Source organism: Strix aluco, chromosome 4 (assembly GCF_031877795.1).
Source record: "Strix aluco isolate bStrAlu1 chromosome 4, bStrAlu1.hap1, whole genome shotgun sequence".
Lineage (NCBI taxonomy): Eukaryota > Metazoa > Chordata > Aves > Strigiformes > Strigidae > Strix > Strix aluco.
The window spans coordinates 84,163,797-84,182,953 of record NC_133934.1 but is presented as its reverse complement, the minus strand read 5'-3'; the positions used below and the strand labels follow the sequence as shown (position 1 = coordinate 84,182,953).

Sequence of the window (19,157 nt, the reverse complement as noted above, 5' to 3'; positions counted from 1 at the left end):
TGTCCTAATATCTTCTGTGTGTGGAGTAACAGAGGAGCAGCCACTACTGAGAGCACTCTGCTCAGGCTCAATTCATAAATGGAAAAGTGATTCTGCATTCAACAGGAAGGATAAAACAGTACCCTGCTGTTCAGTGGGAGACAGAATTTAAGTATCCTGTAATATAGTTTGCTACATCACCACATGTGAGGCTTGACTTTCCTAATTTAAACCAGTAAGTTCTTACAGAAGAATAAATCTTTTCAACTCAAGGCTTCTGATTTACACCAGGGCAAATGGAAGTGCAGGAGGCCCTTCTTATCTTAATAAAATGTGTCAGCTACTGTTAAATGCATTAATGGCAGATACAATAATATGTTAGTATTGTATTGCAAGATAACAATACCAGCACTGGATTGAAAGGGGAAATCAATTACTGTCTGTTGTTGTCATTTACACCACCATTCTCAAAAATCAGTTAATCAGTTGCACTGTTCTCCAATTCCAGCTGCTTTTTAATTAAAAGAATTAATCAAATCACAACTAAAAAGATATCAGAAGCATCTACTTTGGGGAAAGAACTTTTCAAAGGATGGCTTTAACATACGCTATTGCATTCAATTTTAGGTGATACAAGGTCACACAGAAGGTATAATTTCTTTCAGTAAAGTCACACCTGAAACTATATGAGGTGTGTTTTTTCTCCTTCCGTTCCCAGATTCGTCCATGGTACAGTGGTGTTTGGCCGCAGATAGCTTGTAGAAGACGGTGCCAACAAAGCACCAATCACAATGCAAATGCCCCTTGCCTAAATGATTCTCATTAACATTTAAAAAAAAAATATTCTGTTTTTAAACAAAGATAGCCAGTTTAAAGGTATTTAGACTACAGCTTTCAGCACTATTCTCATTTTCAAGCTGAAGTGCCCTCTGCTGGACACCATTCCACATGCCTTTGCTCATACATTTCGTACAGAACTTTTTCTAAACGTCAAACTTCGTTAGAAGAGGGCAGACTCCTATAACAATATATCATTTAACTGTTGAAAATGATTTTCCTTTTTACATCAACAGGATCTGCATTAGGGGAAATTATAAAGGGCATTTAAACTTTGCGCCAAGAATCGAAACTTTGTTGGCTTTGCTCAGGTGCTCTGATTCTGTGGATAGATGACAGGCAGGTGAATGAAGAAGAGAACAGCAAAACAGGTGGACCAGTGCTACAAACACAAAATAGAAGATTAAATGTGTTGGAACAGAGACTGCAGAAGAGATTCAGCACGGAGATTCAAGAAGAGAGAGCATACAAAATCCATCCAGGAAGTAAACCATTAGGCAGCTACATCCTTCCTGTTCCTCATATTGCAAAATGTAGTTGCTAAAGGGTTTATGCTGGTTTTGGCTGTCACAGCCTTCAGAAGGACAAAGACAGAGGGGCTAAACCCAAATATACAGGGGAAAAAAAAAATGTTAAAACAGGTTTTGGAAGAGAAAGTATATCCTGGACCAGCGGAGAAAGGGACAAAGAATACAAGTGACCTCAAATTCAGGTCCAAGATGCAACTAGGAGAAAAGGAAGTTAGATATCATTTGAAGGGATTTTCTTCTTTTTTTTTTTTTTTTTTTTTTTTTAATCAATAAATACTTTCCATTTGGTTAAATTAGATTTCAGCCCTGAACTTACCTAGGATGATGAAGTCAGATTTCTCCCCATCATTTCTCCGGTCAGGAGATGGGTAGGTCATCCTTGATTTCTCCTTCTGAACCTTCTCTCAATCTACAGATGCCTGTAGACTCGAGAGCTGCTTCCTCTGATTCCCTGACGCTTTGCAGCAATCTAGTCCTTGAGAAGCTCAGCGGGGGTAACAGGAGACTTGTCTGTCTTTGAGGACAGAGGACAGCTTCAGCCAAAGAACATTAGTTTTGTGAAGCAGCAGTAAACTCCTGAGAGGTACCTGCCTGGACCTGAGGAAGAACAAATTACTCCCAAGCTGCTCCATCTTTTCCTGCTCTTACCTTGCCATCCAGATGCTTTGAGAGCAAAACAATGCAGAGGAGACCTGTTTTCTTTCCCTTATATATTACAAGCCAAACATGTGCATTTTTTTTTAGGATAGGGCATTTCTCTGGTAGAGATGAACAACAATAAGAAGGATCTGTAATGCTGAGAACCACAATTAAAACTTAAAACTGATCTCAGGCTGCCCCTATAAATCTTTCATTATTCTTACCATTAGCATTAGTTAGACTTCTATAATAAAACAAATACCATCCTTCAAGGGGCAGGTGGAGAAATCAGGTTTCATGCTTGCTAACTGAAAGACCTGATAAACGGTACCAAGTATTAAGATACATCCTGATCATCAAGTCTTTGTCTTCAAAGGATTTTCATCATTAGCAAGTTACTTTTCATACAATTTTTGGATACATGTTAAAAATATTTTATTCCCTTCACATTTAACATAAAGCTCAAACACTACAGAAAACTAATTTTCAGTGATTTGTTAAATCTAAAGCAGTTTTAGGATATTAGGATCAGTCTTCTAGTGCACTACATGAACTTTAATGTCATCAGTGAGAGGGGGGAGGGATAGTCAGACTTAATAGGCTTAGCCAAAATACAGCCACTGGCATTCAACCACATGCCGATAGTTGCAAGCTTTCTGGATCTCTGATGCTACTGCACCATCTCCAATGCTACTGTACGATAAATCAATTTTATAAAAATGTAGCCATAAAACCAAGGTCAAACAGATATGATACAAGTGACTGTTCTTCTAAAATTGAAAGAAACACTTAAGTGATATTTCTCATTAGCTACATCATTTAAGGTTCATCTTAATTTAGTACATGGACTGCAAGATTAGAGGATCAATCTTGTCTCTGTTGGTGTAAATGGCCGTGTTTGCTGTGGCTTTAGTCAGCCAGGGTTATTTCTGACTTCAATGATTTACATAACATCAGACAGATTTTTTTTCCTTTGTTGCCACAGCAATTCACCTTGAATACTTCAACCATATTGAGTAATTAGGCAATCAGATTATTCCTTACATTTCCTTGGCCCAGTGCAGGTATCTCTTGGAATGCCTCTAGAATGATCCAAAAGGGTAGTATCCCAGAAGAACAAACACAGGACAATCCTCATGAATTTTTTTCTTTACAGACTGACCACCAATTTGAGTGTACTGACATTCCAGAAACATTGGTTATTGTCTAGCTGATTTCCAGTGATGTATTTCTATAAGAAATGTGTAATTCAGGGTTTTTATAAAACTGAAATACATTTTAAAAATAGGGTTTCTTAATAAAACACACACTTATTTTAGTGGAATTATATAACTGACTTCTTTAAATATAATCACTGGAATATTAAGCCATGAATGAAAAATCCAAAGCCCTGCCGGTAACACCAGTTCAGGGCCAAAGCAAGCGCACAGACCCAGATTTGCTGGTGGGCTGGACAGGCTGCAAGGCACTCAGGAAAGCCAGCAAGAGAATTCCCTTCCACCACCTTCTGTGTGCCTGCAAAGGACAAGTGTTTGGATTGTTTTGCTGGATGTGGCAAGAATGCTTGTTCAGGGCCAAAGCGCGCGCAGAGCCCCAGGTTTGCTGTTGGGCTGGAGAGGCTGCAAAGCGCTCAGGAAAGCCAGGCAGAGAATACCCTACTCTCACGGACACAGGATTTCTTAAAACAAGCCCATTTATTGGATTTTGAGATGCAGAGGCTATACGGAGATGCAGAGGCTGCGTGGGAAGCGGTGACCTGGCTTCTGCTCGTCACGGGGCAGAGGAGGAAGCACAGCCACGTTCTCCGGCAGGTGCTCCCCGGGGATGCAGGAGTGCCTCGCTGGCAGATCCTCCACAGTGCCCAGCTCTGGTGGAAGACGTGCCTGAGGGGTGGTCTCAGGGGCACGAGCAGCAGGCCGTTGGTGATGTTGTTCTTGGGGGTGCTCAGGTGTTCATAGGCGCTTGCCCCATCCCTAGGCTGCATGCATCCCTGTCAGAAAGGAGTTCTTGGGAAGGGCTTGGCAGATGCAGTGGGGGTCCCCACTCAAGGGTTGACTTGAGCCAAGGTGTCATTGGGGTCTGCTTTGCCCTCGCAGTCATCCTCCTCTCCCTCCTCCTCAGCACTGCTGGAGCTTCCCCGCTGGCTGCCGCTGTCACAGTCAGCGCTCCTCCGCCTGCGCAGCCAGTAGAGCTCAAGGAGCAGGAGCAGGGTTTCGGCAGAGGCCCAAAACCACCAGCGCTGGCAGACAGCAAGGCGCATGCCTTCCGAAGTGAGGCCGCATGACTCCTGGCTCCTCTGCTCCACCTGCTCCAATGAAATTCCTAGGAAAGCCACCAGTTTGCAGTCCAGGTTAACATCTCCCTGTGCACCCACAGGAGATAAACAAAAGAGGAGCTGAAGACAATTTCTCTCCCATATCTCCTCCCAAGTGCTTTGAGGTAACGGTTACACTCAGAACAGGGAGACACAGAAAACCTAGGCACTAGACCTCTTCAGGTTCTGGCCTCCTCACAGCTGTCAGGAGGTGAAGGGTGTCACTGCAGAGAAGCTTCAGTGAAAGAGACACCTGCTCCTCAGCAACTGCTGCCAAATTGTAACTCTCAGTCAACTGTAATCTCTGCCGTAGCTGAGCTAGTACCCTACATACAGAACTCCTCTCCCTGCTAATCCCTGGAATCATCCCATCCACCTGGAGAGGGCAGTGGAGATCCTCCTGATTCCTCTAGACAGCCTGCTCCTCCATTAAGGACATGTAAAGCAGTTACCTGGAAAAGGAACGCCTGCGCTCCTTTGGAGTCTTTTTAGACTCCATCCGCTCCTGAACCATCTGTAAACTCATCGAGTCTGGACTTTTTCTTTTCCCTGTTAAAATAAGTTTGACCTTTATTACAATTACAGCTTGACCTTTATTACAAAAAGACACCAAGAAACAAAACATGGCCAGTATGACAAAATGCATACTGCTTGCAGATGCATTGCAAGATGCAAAGGTGGACGTGCTATTTAAGCAAAACCAGTTTAGAATTCCTACAAGTCTTAGGGGAAGTTTCAGGATGACATTTGTCTTGTCTTAGTTTTGCATGTTCACCATCTGCACCCAGAAAGTCTATTGGAGCAAACACTCTGTCAGTTTTGCTGATGTCAGATGCACTCGAGTGTAACTGCCGTCCGACAGGCCATCGAAACACAAACATGAAAAACAGCCCAACTTCATTGAGTCAAACCCCCACTCTTCTTTAAGTCTCGTTGTGCTCTGTCAAACTCCTCCCTAGACAAGGGAGGCCAAAGGCACCCTGCTGTGTCAGAAATCGCAGCAGGACCAGGGGAGCGACGGTCCCCCTGTCCTCGGCTCTGGTGAGGCCGCACCTCGAATACCGTGTTCAGTTTTGGGCCCCTCACTACAAGACAGACACTGAGGGGCTGGAGTGTGTCCAGACAAGAGCAACGAAGGTGGTGAAGGGTCTAGAGAACAAGTCCTGTGAGGAGCGGCTGAGGGAACTGGGGGTGTTTAGCCTGGGGAAGAGGAGGCTGCGGGGAGACCTCCTCACTCTCTACAACTCCCTGAAAGGACGTTGTAGCAAGGTGGGTGTTGGTCTCTTTTCCCAAGTAACAAGCGATAGGAGGAGAAGCAACGGCCTCAAGTTGCACCAGGGGAGGTTTAGATCAGCTATTGAGGAACATTTCTCCGCTGAAAGGGTTGTCAAGCATTGGAACAGGCTGCCCAAGGAGGTGGTTGAGTCACCATCCACGGGTAGATGTGGCGCTGAGGGACATGGTTTAGTGGTGGACTTGGCAGTGTTGGGTTAACGGTTGGACTCAATGATCTTAGAGGTTTTTTTCCAACCTCAGTGATTCTATGATTCTCCAGAGGAGGTTCTTGTGTCATTGGGATGGCATTTGAATGAGCCATTGGAACTGCTGCTGGTCCTCAAGCTGGTCACGTGTCTGCAGGAGCTGGGGGATATCCTGGAGGAGGGAGAGTGCACCCAGTAGATGGAGGCTGCCCAGGTGGAAACTGAGGAAGAAATGGTTGTGGTGGTACCCCCAGGGGAAGAGGAAGGGTGGGGGGTGGTGGAGGATACAAGGGAGGTGGAGGCACAAGCACAGAGAGCGGTGTTGATGCTGGTAGTGCTGGGGCCTGAGTCCTCTGGGTACGTTCACTGTGCGGGCGTCCTCGATTTGAGCTTCTAAAGAAACCCCAAAACACCAATCACTGCTTGTTACACTCTGCCCTGATTTTAAAGAGGAAAGTGAATGGAGGAGGAGCGTGGTGGCGAGCACTTCTTGTTCTCAACTTAAGCATTTTTCTCCCCGCTTTTTGTTCATTTGAGACTACGCTCATTTCTTGGTCCTCAGACTTGCCTTCCACATCCTCACCCCCAACAAATCCCTCACTCTTCCCTTCTTATGGTCAGTTTGGCAACTGTGGCCGGAGGCTGCCCGTGCTAAAAGAGACACGTGCCAAGCGCTCTTCTGCCACACCTTGACACGCTTAATACTTCACATTTCTGATCTTCAAAGTACTGCACAGACATTAACTCATCCTCTCTCAAACTTCTTTTAACATCTTCCGCACGCGCTTCCTAGGTTGTTGCCTCATGGTGACGTCTTTGGCCCGTTCTTGGCCCTGAATTGTTATTTTTTGCTTACTGAACTTGAGGTTTTAGACAACCTGTGGGATGGACCCCGGTTTTTGTTTTGACTTATCTTTAAGATTTTATACACACAATTCACCCTTACAATCTATCTAGAACACATAGATACCAAAGGGAAGGACTAACGACGCTGCAATAAACCAAAAGAGACTCCTCTCTCTCCAACCGAGAGAAAGCAGCTTGGCTACTTGAGATGAGTAAATAGTAAAATAACAGCCTTGCCTTTTCCAATAGTTTGCTCAATCAGTATTAACTAAGTTGTTAAAAAAAGAATATTGGAGGATGATTTCTATTGGGAAATCAGTTTCTTCAGCCCTATTCAGTAACCAAGAGGATGCCTTTCCATCTGATCCTTTAATTATGTTTCATTTTTACATGTAATTATGATTGCCTCAGAAAGACTTCATTCTTCAGAGTCCTCTTTTCAATCACGTACTGGAGTTTTATTTTAAATAATCTTCCTGAGAGCACAGATCCCCTTTGTGAAGGACAATTCAAATAAAGCCATTTAAAAATTAATTACCACATGTATTCTCCACAACGATCTGTGCATACTTATTCCCTTATAAATCAGCTGTTGTGTCCGTTATGTGTCACGGCCTCGTTTAACAGGTTACAAGCAGCAATATATTGAATTTCTGTAGCATACTTACACTTCCCAGTCTGGTCTGCCACTTGCCGAGCGAATTTTGCCGGCTCTCACTGGATGACCTTTTGGCATGGGGAGAGAAAAAAAATCCCTTTCAGTTTACCTGAAGATAATTTTTTAAGAGAAATTTGTAAGTTACGGTTACTTACCAGCTGTGGGTATCGATCGTCCTTGGTACCCCAGAAGACTCGGCAATGCTGGCTGTCTCAGTCCAGGAACCAGATAGCCCTTGTGAATCAGTGCAAACAGTTGGAAAATAAGCTCTACTAAAACACGAGAATCACTGCATATGGTGGAAGAAAACCTACCTTCTCTTCCCGCAAACCGTGGATTGACAGGGGGGAAGATTGAGCACGTCCCATGGCAGCCACCAGCGCACCAGGAGGGTTCAGAGCCATGAGTGCTGGTGGATGTGCTGGTGGCTGCTGCTGCTGCTGCCTCTGTTTATGGATCACCTGTGCATACCCAGTCCCATTTTTGAAGTTGTTCACAGCCTAGAGGCAGAAAAACATTTACAAAGAGCTAACATGAACCTTCTGTAGCTCTATGAACAAAAGCCTCCACGGAGTAAAATTACGTGTGTATTCCCGTATATACTATCCATCCTAAAATAAACCAACATACGGATATATTCAGATTAGATGTAAGGAAGAAATTCTTCCCTGTGAGGGTGGTGAGACACTGGCACAGGTTGCCCAGAGAAGCTGTGGCTGCCCCCTCCCTGGAAGGGTTCAAGGCCAGGTTGGACGGGGCTTTGGGCAACCTGGGCTAGTGGAAAGTGTCCCTGCCTGTGGCAGGGGGTTGGGACTGGATGGGCTTTAAGGTCCCTTCCAAGCCAAACCCTTCTGTGATATATGAACACATCCCATTAAACACTGACATTAACGATTGGTAACTCAGAGTATCTGTATGTACAGTACTTCAGTGTTAACACTGAATTTGAAACTGAGGCAATCCTGTTAAACAAAAGTGTGACCTGAATTTGCCAGCTTGTCTCTCAAGAGTTGTCAGCTTCTGTAACAACAGGTAACGTATTTGCAAAGTAAATTTAGCCTTATTCCATTTAGCCTTGTTTAAGGAGGTGTAAATTAATATTTTCTTCCCTTTCAGCTAATTGACTGACTAGACTTTTCTTACAAACAGTTTATCTAAAAGTCACTGCATTACCTGCCGTAGGCACTTGCTGGCAACTAAAGTGTCGGGAGAAACACCTGCCTGATGACATGTTGGGCATGTATGTTCCTCGCGTTCCAGTAATGCCATTCTAATACCTGGGTATAATCAGAATCATCAAAATAGGTTTTAGCTAAACTAAGGACATTGTTTGGGTTCTAATCAATTATAAAGGCCTGTAGATGGTTAATGGGTGAATATGGTCACGAACTGAGAGCATGAAGCTATAAATGTTCAGCAGTGTAAAAAATTTCTAGTATGCAGGAAATAGCTGCCCAGTTTTGATATTTCACTGTTGTAACATTTGAAGATGTAGAGTTGGCCGTGTCTTGATGTTTTGACTAGTCTTTTCTCCACTGTCCAGCACAGTGAGAAGTCACCAACCTCAAGGTTCATGAATAAGACACATCTCCAAAAACCATTAGTAGGTTCAAGTTCTGACAGTTTTAACCAACTCTCCCGTGGAGAAGAATGTGGATTAAATGCCTAATGAGCCATTTGCTGCAGACCACAGTAAGTCACCAGCGTTGGCTCTATAGTTTTGTATGAGAGAAAGGACTGTGCACAAACTAAATGCATTTGATAACTAATACTGTAAGCAGCTGCAGCATTACGCACTCTTCTCGTACTCATCCTTCTGCATGGAAAGAGGATTTAACTAGATGCAGAAAAAGGGAAAAAAGCCTTCTGCCTTTGGTTTTTCCTTTCTACAAGAAGAGTCCTTTCCTATTCGGGGTATACTGAAGTATTAAACAGAGCTGGTAACAAAGGAACGTTATGATCTTTCTGCTGTCAGAAAGAAGATCAGGTGTGATGTTTTGAATTAGCAAACATGGGAGTAACACTTACATTCGTCACAGTAACTGTTTCCACAGCAGGGAATAATAACTGCATCGGTCATGATTTCTTTACAAATGCAACATAAGAGCTCCTCTGGAATAGGGTCGTCTGAGGAAAAGGACGAAGAGGATGGCTCCGCTGGTAAAAAGGGAGGCTTTTCCTTCTTTCCTCTGGCATAAGCTTCCCTGGAGGGGGGATGGGGAAGGAAAAAGAAAAAAAGTTAAAGATGGGTAAAGGAGAACTTTCCCAAGCTTTGGATTTTATCCAATGAAGACAGTAGGTGGCATTCTCACTCCACATTAGCCTTCAAAAATACAGGCATTTAGTTTAAACTACTTTTCTCTAGCCAGAGCACTAGAAAAGGAAGGGGGGAACAATTTTCCTTCTGCAGAACTCTTCCATTCATTGGATCAACTAAGAAATTAGCTCAGCCTAGAGAAATCATTTTCTGACAGCTAGAAACCAGGTGAAATGAATCCCACCCCTCCTTTGCCAGAGGGTAAATGTAAATTGCAGGCTCAGGATAAAGTCAGTCTCTGTGTAATTATGTTTTATAAATGGAAGAAGTCTATGTTACAGCTTCCGTAAAAGGAGATCCATGACGGAAAAACAGAGCTGCTACCGAGTGCATTTTAAAACAGACACTCTTGTCAGCACACAGCAGGATTTTCTTAGTTTACAGCAGCAGGAAAACATCCCTCTGCTTCACACATGGGATCTGATAAATGTCAGAGGGAGAGGGAATCTCAGTCCAACAGCTATTTGTTAAATTCTGCAAGAAGCCTTAGCAAGATAAAACAGAAGCAAAAGGAGCTTTCAAAAAGAATGACGCCACTGTAAACACGACTCAAATGTTTTGCAGAAATATGGATTCTTACCATACCACAAGCTTAACCAATGTCCAGGGGTGTGAACAGCAGGACTGTCCTATTTTAATATTAGAAATCATCACAGGTTTTAAGGTTAAGACACAATGACAGTGCTTCTTCCCCCGTAATTACAGATGCTGGCCAGCTTGGTGGCATTGCCACTCAGACACTGACACGTGGCTTCTCTCCTTCACTTTTTGGTCAGACCAACTAATTCCATACTCACGCATTAATAATTGGTATTGCATATCTTCCAGTCTTTGTTAGCATAGCGCCCTTTGTATTGGGATCTTCCACCTCCACCATGAAACTCCTGGGAATTCCTGTGCACTTTTTAAGTCTGGGAACAGACTGAAAATTACTGTCCTGTTAAGAAAAGAAATGCAGACATAGCTCATCTTAAGACCCACACTTAAAATGACATTTCAACCACTATTTTAAGCAGGAAAAGCCTTTAATCCTCTCCGTTTACCTAGCCTAAGGGTTGCTCAACTGAAATACTCTTTTTCCTAAATGAATATAGCCAGGATGCTCCAAAGGCTCGAGCAGTGTTCTGAACTCAGTTGACATTCTTTGGCTCAACTTCAGGGTCCTTAAGGGTGAAATATCCCTCAGCTCCCCATCCCCTCAGAGGAGAGGCACAAACCCCCTCCTCCTCCAAAGCGCAGTTCAGAGGGAGAGCTTAATGCAGGGCTTTGGATCGGCCACTGGGGAAACTGATATTCACCACCTACAGATGAAGGTTGAATTCAGAGCTGATGCACGTACGTTCAGTGAGTAACGTTAAATGGCATGAATACTCAACCAGAGGCTTGTGTAATTATAACACGCAAATATTCAATAGATGGGGTCAAGAGAAACGTCTTCTTGTTCTACAAAATACTAAAAACTGCAAACTCTCATTAAAAAGAGTTAAGACGAGAAAAATTTGCAGTAACATTGAAATATATAAAAATATACATTAAAGTTCATAGAGAAAGATCTATGGACATGTATAAGGACTATGACCTCGAAGAAAGAAAATTTCCCATTGAAAATTCCAGCTTTCCCTGGAATTTTGAAGGGCTTTGCACCACTGCCGTAGAACCTCTGTATTTCAGCCCAAGAGAAACAATTCCTAATAGGGGTATTCATGTAATTGCTGTGTAACTGCCAAGGTAAAACAAGTAAAAACCAAGTGACACCAGAAGCCCCCCACAATCTTACCCCATTTGTTGGGCAGTTCTTTATATAGTGCCCAGGTTTTCCACAGCGAAAGCAAGTATAGGATGGTGGAGGTGGACCCAAGGGTTTCTTCACGTAACTAAAAGGTTTTGGGGAAAAAAAGAAAATGGTATGTATGTGTCTCTCTTGTTCCAACAACCATCTCTACAATGTTTCCATAGTCTTCAAAGAACAGGTAGGACTATGCCAACACTTACTTGATTGGATAGTACTGACGGCAAGACTGGATCATCATAGCTCGTATTTTATCTTCCTCGGAAGCGTTGGCTTCAGCCAGATTGCCGGTCTGTTTAACAGGTAGTTATTGGACACGCACGTTAGAAACACATTTAAGCTCCTCCAGCCAAAGACTCACCCAACCCTGTAAAAAGCAGCCCAGCAGTAGCTGAGGTTGCATGAAAGCAGCTGCTTCTATGAGCTAGAGTTGTCCCAGAGATGTTCTGGGGAGCCCTGACACCATCACATGGTGTCTCTGTGCCCGTTAACCTGCTTGGAAGGAGCATTCTTGGGCACTCAAAACCTGAGGCTCTGTTTGTACCTTACATAAAGACTTGTGTAACCAGTCCAAATGTCTTCCAAGAAGACTGAAGCTCTGCGTAGAAAAAATTACATTATCCAGTATTTTTAAATGGATTCTTGAGCTCCAGAGTATTTGAAGGAGAAAATCTCCGCTGTACATTTAATTGAGAGAGAGGTATGCAAGTATCAGTGTTTACATTTTGCAGCGTTAAAAGGACATACAACTTAAGAGTCAGGGAAGTTGCTTTTGCTCACCAAAATTCAGCTTCAGGCACAGAAGCATTAAGAGGAATCAAGCTTTTTATAATTCCTCAGCAAGACAAAAGATTCTTTTCAGCAGAAATTGGACCATCGTGTGCTGTAGGCAGCCCAAACTGCATGTCCCCTGCCTACTCACCTCTTCACGTTAAGTGATTTAACTATGGTCAGCACAACCTGCAGGTTTTTTCCTGTTTGCTGTGTCCTTCTAACACACAACTTGTAATAGAAACCTTACACAGAACTAGACCTTCAAATCATCGAAGCCAGCTGATTTTTTGTAAGTAGCATTTGTTCAAATGTTCTCATTACACACTAGTCCAGATCCCAGCAGAGTCTAAGGGAGGGATGTAAAGGATACGGACCTCCAAGCACCCATCATTCAGAGCAACCACTCATGGTTTTGATTTTATATGCATTCATTCGAAAAAGCAACCCACTAGTTTCAACAGTTTATTAAATGGTTGTTTTATAGACACAACAAGAACATAATCCAGATCGACATCTATGAAACCCCTTCCATTACCATTTACAGAAAACTTTACAGATACTTGACCAATTTGTTTAAACCCAGACAGTTTACAAGATACATCCAAACCGCACAAACCATTACTAGGCACAGACCATAATTCAAATACGGAATTTCCTACAAGGTAATAATAAAGCAGAAAAATTTTCAACACGTTGCCTCCGTGCCAAGCCCGTCTGCACTGAGGAGGTTGGAGCATAACAGTTTGGAGCTGCTTTACATTACGTTCCTGCATTTTTCTGAAATACGTACATTTTCTCAAAAGCTTAAATGTGTACAGCACTTGGACAGTTTTTCACATTTTAGAGTCAAACTTCACATGAGTTTACAGAACCAAGGACATGTTCAGGGACAGCACTAATGGAGACCAATTTCTTCTGGTGACTACCTTCTAAGGTAACTGTTGGGTTTTTTTCCCCAAATGCACACAATTTAATTCTGCAGTGAGAGAGGGAAGAAGAGAGTGGGAAGAGAGTTCTCGAACTCCAGCTTTCATTTTCAGAAGAAAGAACTAGCCCCTCTGCATGAGGCCCTGCCTTCTCTATTCTTTAAGACCAGTAATTTGACAGGCTCACACTACGCCTTTTCACAAAGTGCAACCACTAGTGCTTTCCCAGACAAAGTTACACATTGTTGAGCAAAAAATGCAAGCAGTTCCATAGCAAACCATGGCATTACAACAGCTTCAGAAGGCCACCTCTGCTAATACACTGCACTAACACATTGGTATATTCCTGCAAACAATTAGGCACATTTACACCATTTACAGTCTGCGTTCAAACCAATTAGGTTGTGTTGTCCACTCTCCATAGACTACAAGTTATGAAACTGTGCAGCAATCAGAGAGTGGCTCTATAACTGCAGTGACTAGAAACTCAACAGTAGCCACGCAATTGTCCGTGTTACACAAACGCTTCTATTTTGGCCGGTGCAACCCCCCCCTGAAATGTCCATAACTTGCAGCCAGTTGAATTCTTCTGTGAGAATTGTGTCAGTCTCCAACACAAAATTAACGAAAGCTCTGAGAAACAGTAAACAGCTCCTGAAGTGCTGCTTCTTTATGTCTTGAAGATGAGCAATAGTGCAACATTACGTTGAGGGACTCCCCTTCTATCCTCCCAAACTGGGAACTACTCTTTACGGGATACTATGGAAATATACACACATTTTAAAGTTAAAACCAATACTGTAAATTATTAAAAATTAAGTTTTGTTCACATTACAACAGTCATCCAGTTATACATCACCATACAAGATTTAAAAATATGAAGCAAGTGGGGTTTTTTGTTGGGGGGGGGTGTGGTGGTGGTTTAAGTCTTTGACAAGAATATACACATACCTTAATGAGCTGGGCCAGAGGAGTGGGTGCAGAAGAGTCCTCAATCTGTTCACAAAAAATTAAACACATATTCAAGTTGTACAATCAAAACATAGCAAAAGTTAACCTCTACTGTAGCCTGAAAGTCTGCACTATATCCTCCGAGTGTCACGGAAAGAGACATGTCCAACCTAATGTAATTGTATTGGTTCAAAACAAAGTCCACACCTATGACAGCTTCAGAGGGCCTACGTGGTTCATGAGAAGCAGCTAAACTCGGTGCGCTGGGTTTTGGATATTTGCATTTGCAGACAAACTATGGAACTAAACCGTTTCATCAGATAAAACGGAAAGATCAAAGGCAGAACTTAGGAATGCCACTTCAGGTAGCAACAACATTTAAACTCACAGCAATCCGTTAGAGACCTTTAAGTACTCAGAGGAGGCCAAACAATATCACTTCAGTTATACAGCTTTAGGAACAAATACCCAAGTATTTCAGGACACAAAAAGGAATCTTAGCTGCACAGAACTGTCCTCAAAACGTATGGGATACGTTGATCTTGGGATTTGTTGGAACCACCAAGTCAAAAGTAAGAAACAGTACCAAGTGGAACAACAATGGTTTCTCAGTGCGTTTTGATAACATCTTCTAAAACTGTTAGGCAAAGAAAGTATTTAAAAGCAAAAGCTAAGTGATACAATGTGAAAATGGCAAAAAATACACTCCAAACAATTTTAATTGCAAGAAACAAAGAGCACACGACAGCCTATACAAACATACTAGCTCTAGACAGACAGATGTAGAACACAGCACCAATTGAATTGTGCAAACCTTGAACCCACCTGATCTAAAACCAATCCTACATTATCTGTACAACACAAAGTCATTCAGGAAATACTCCAGCATATTCAATATGAAACACAATGCATCACTAGGCACAAATACCAATATTCACATTAGAACTGTGCAAATGATGGCATTACTCAGTTTTCACTGTGCTGTGAATCAAATACATGGTCTCTACAACATGTACTATGTCTTACTGCAGAACAGATTAAGTTAATGTTTGGGAGATTAATACGAGGCTGCGTTGTTTAGAATTAAGTACAATGTGTAGAAAAAAAGTGTGAGATTGTGTTTTTACATACCGCTTTTGGTGTTCCACTTGCTGGCTCGGTTCGAGTTCTAGAGGAAGAAATAAAGGTGATGAGAACTTAGAACAAAGCACTTGTACCCAACCAAAAGCAGTGAAAACAGATTATAAAACCTAAACATCAAGGCATTATGTTCTGATAGACTAGTGAATGTGGAAATGTATTTGTATACATAAACTGTTCTCTCTTGGCACATTCAGTGCAACTTAAAAAAAAAAAAAAAATCCCATTTCTAGTTTGTCAGCAATTACTGTAAGACTTACAGCTCTAGAACACAACAGTGCCAGAGGAAGTCCTCAGATATTTTGACTCTGCTGTGTAAGCATCAAAATGATGAAGTCTGTGCTACAGCTTTGTGCTCTTAAATAATCAACCATCCAAATAGCGACCCTTGGTCTTTCCTCTGTAGCCAGTATGCCAGAAAGCCAGATCTGAGGCATAAGAATACCTGCCATATCCCACCCCGCCTCCCCCAAATGCAAGACACAGTCAAACACTGACAGACTCTCCTGAGATGGGAACACGCGTATCTCTCTTTACTGTAAAAGCAATAAAAGGAAGAAAGATACACTCCGAATGCCTCTGTAAACTAATCTCCATAAAAAAAGTTAACACACTGCAACCCCTCACAGACTACAATGCTTTATGGGTACTTACATAACTCGTGTTTTGCTGGTAGGTTTAACTCCACTAACAGGGACTCTTCTAACAATCACCGAGGAGTTCTTAGGAATCAGGGTGTTATCATCTGTGTATTCTGAAAACAACACCAATACAGAAGAAAACATTAGTCAGTTCGTAAGAATGTATATTAATATGTAATTACATAGCACCTGAGAGAACCCCTTCGCAGACATAAAAGCAAAATTTTATATGTGATGTGGCACTTCTGTCATCTCAACACACTAACAGAACCTGTCAAGAAGTCTTCAGGTTTGAGAATCAAACACCAGCAGCAAAACCTTTTCCATTCTTTTCAAACAGCTTGGATGCCAGCAGCAAAATGGTCTCAAAGGTCACTAAAAGAGAGTCTGCTCATGCATGAGGTTCTTTCCTGACCTAGCTCAAGTTGCTTTTGCTTCTGTTAGGCTACAAACCCGAGAGATCTTTGGAGAGAAACAAACCACAGCAAAGTCTCACCTGCATAAACCAGAGTCTAAAGTCTGACCAGCTTGCCCTGAAACAAAGCAGGCGCTCGGCTGAAGCATGAAAACTCTGCGCCTCTGCTTTCCGAGCTGTTCACTAAAAACGATTCCCCTGTGCTGCGAGTGCTGGGGACTGACAGAACACAGAAGAGAGCCGCCAGCTCTCTGTTTCTCGGGGCTTCATCCATCGACAGCCACACTGTCAGCTGCTCAGTGCTGTACATGCGAATGCAAACGGAACTGGCAGTGCTAGAATTTGGATCACAGAAACCTGAGGGGTTTTTTGAGCTTGCTTTCACACGGAGGGCAGAACTGGCTCCAACTAAAGTGGTATCTCCTCTCTTAAGCTAATCATCTAGTTTGAATAAGCCAAAGGGACGTGAATTCTTTCCATTCACTTTTTGCAGAGCAGAGAGACTCAAATGAAATTAATTACGAAGACAAGTCTTCTGAAAAGCCTTTTGAAACCAGTGTGTGCCTGAAGGTCTCCATGCTTTGCCTTGGCTTACACCGTGTTCGTCTTTTGAAGAGGAGGATCTACCTGAGGCACTTTGACTGAGTAAGCCTCAAATGTAAAGATCTCTCCATGAGTGAGCCTCAAATGTAAAGACGTCTCCATGAGAATGGTTTATATATTGTACTTACACAAGCTGGATATGACTAAATGTTTTAAAGCACCATCAGCAGCCATGCCCTGTAATCTGCCTACAGTTTTACCTATTAAAAGCCCTTACCTTTGGAGGCAGAACCAGAACAATGGCCCAAAAGCCAAAGTTGCTGTGAAAGTACTAATGACAAAACCCAAAGCTTTTACAGAAGTCATACCCTGAAACCAACGCCTAGAGCTCTGCTCAAATGGGGAATCTCACCATTACACAGCCACCTGTCAGGAAAGGCCTGAGACGGGACTTTTTGATGTCGGAGGAGCTCAAACAGCACTGAGGCTGACAAGCAACGGGGAGATGATGGCAGCTGCAGCTCTGGAAGCCCAAAGCAGCTGTTTCCACCTGCTGAACGGAGTCATGCAGAGTGTTCTTTCTGGTCCAGATCACAAACCACTGGACTGAGATTTCAGAGGCACAGGATAAGTAACAGTGGCTCCACAAAAAGGCAGGAGTTTGCTACGCCTGTGCCCAGCTGAGGGTTGTGGTAGGTCTGCAGAAGATTGCAGGTGGCAGCACCTCTCCTCGAGGGAGGCTGTGTATATGAGGACAGCAACCAGTGCACTTATTTGCCAATTCTGCAAGCCTGCAGAGGTCAGCTGGAACATGCACAACAGGTGTATGATGCAAAAAGAGGAATGGGTCCTCTTTTTGTATTTTATGACAATTCATTGACCATTAGAAGAGAAGCATTGACATCTGCCTTCTGAACAGACTGTCCTTGCATGCAGATATATATAGATAGAGAGAGGGATGCTTGTTTTCAATCTGCTTGTGAAGTGCACAGGGAGGAGACCTCCAGCCATCTAATACCAGACTGATAGAAAAATGAATTCCCCTTAAAAGTCAATCAGTACACATTTAAATGGATCAACTGAAAACTGAAGAGTGACAATAACCTGGTGAAGTAAAGGCTTTATTTGCACAGGACACTTATCACGGCACATATTTGTATGTGGGACTTGAAGTATCCCACCAGCTGGGTCACTGAGGCAGAGAATTTGTGGAGGAGGGTTTACAAACAGCGGAGTATGCTGCCGAGGTAGTTCTGTGAAGGGACCTGACACCTGTTGGCTTTCATACATTCATTTTTCCTTCACGTCAATTAATTGAGTTCATTTTGGTGATGAAATCTGTGTCAATGATGAAATCTGGTGAGTCAAACAATGTAGACTTAAAAGTTAACTGTTTTGTTTTTAAATAGGAAAGGACTAAAGCTGGAGCATTATTCCTGAAGACCCGGAAATTTCTGTTTGCTCGCTTTGAATTTAACAGCTGCCAGCTTAGTCTAACAGCTCTCAGACAAAACTGGCATCCGCCAGCAGGAGCTTGTTCCCCGCAGGCAGCAACATCCCATGTAGCTGCGGGGCCCTGGCAACTACCAGTGTCACTCTGCCTCGCCACGTCTCCACATCTGCAGATTGAGCAGCGACATCACGCTCAACAGGGCTACTTTTCACGCTTGTCCAAGCAGAGCTCCAACAGAAACGTTCAACAAAGCTGGAGCCAACACCATTGTTGATTCCTACTCCCTTCTCGCACAAAACTTGTTTTACTGCCAGTGATGGCCAGTAAGTGGCTACTGGGCTTTTGCAAGCACTAGACGTTGCACATCGACCACGTAGTCTTCTACGCCCAGCTCCGTGTCTAACAACAGATCGGAACGGCTCTGTGAGGTCCCCACACAAGCCACAGCTACCGATGGTGGCCGAATCGCACTGTCCCTTCCCACCCCACTGAATCGCTGGCGCCGCTTGCCCTCCCGGTTCCCCGCACGCCGGCGGGACGGGCCCCAGGCTGACTCACGCCACGTGGGGACAAGCCACAGAGAGCAGAGTGTGGCTCCCGCAGGCCACGGCCGCCGCCAGCCGGGCAGTGCCCGAGGCCCCGTGCCTGCCGCCCCCACGCACCTTCTCTGGTCTGGGCGTTCATTATCTGCAGCTCGCAGTTGGCCACCTTCAGCTTCTGGCGGCCCATGATCTGACGCTTGAGGTCGCCCAGGGTGATGTTGAGGCCGCTGAAGGTGACCGTGTCGTAGTGCAGCAGGGAAGAGAACTTATAATGCACGCACGGCATGGCTGCTGTTCCACTCGCTGGCTCGGTTCGAGTTCTAGAAGAAGAAATAAAGGTGATGAGAACTTAGAACAAAGCACTTGTACCCAACCAAAAGCA

At 43.5% G+C, this 19,157-nt stretch overlaps 1 protein-coding gene across 1 annotated transcript; it reads right to left on the bottom strand.

The window, feature by feature from the left end:
* Positions 1-1,831: 1,831 nt before the first annotated feature.
* LOC141922155 (E3 ubiquitin-protein ligase RBBP6-like) lies at positions 1,832-19,061 on the bottom strand. Its single transcript, XM_074821289.1, has 7 exons — positions 18,896-19,061; positions 15,836-15,935; positions 15,133-15,209; positions 7,746-7,784; positions 3,742-3,852; positions 2,210-2,251; positions 1,832-1,860 (listed from the first exon to the last, which is right to left on the bottom strand). Exons 1-7 carry the CDS (start codon positions 19,059-19,061, stop codon positions 1,832-1,834), a joined length of 564 nt encoding a protein of 187 aa, XP_074677390.1.
* Positions 19,062-19,157: the final 96 nt, after the last annotated feature.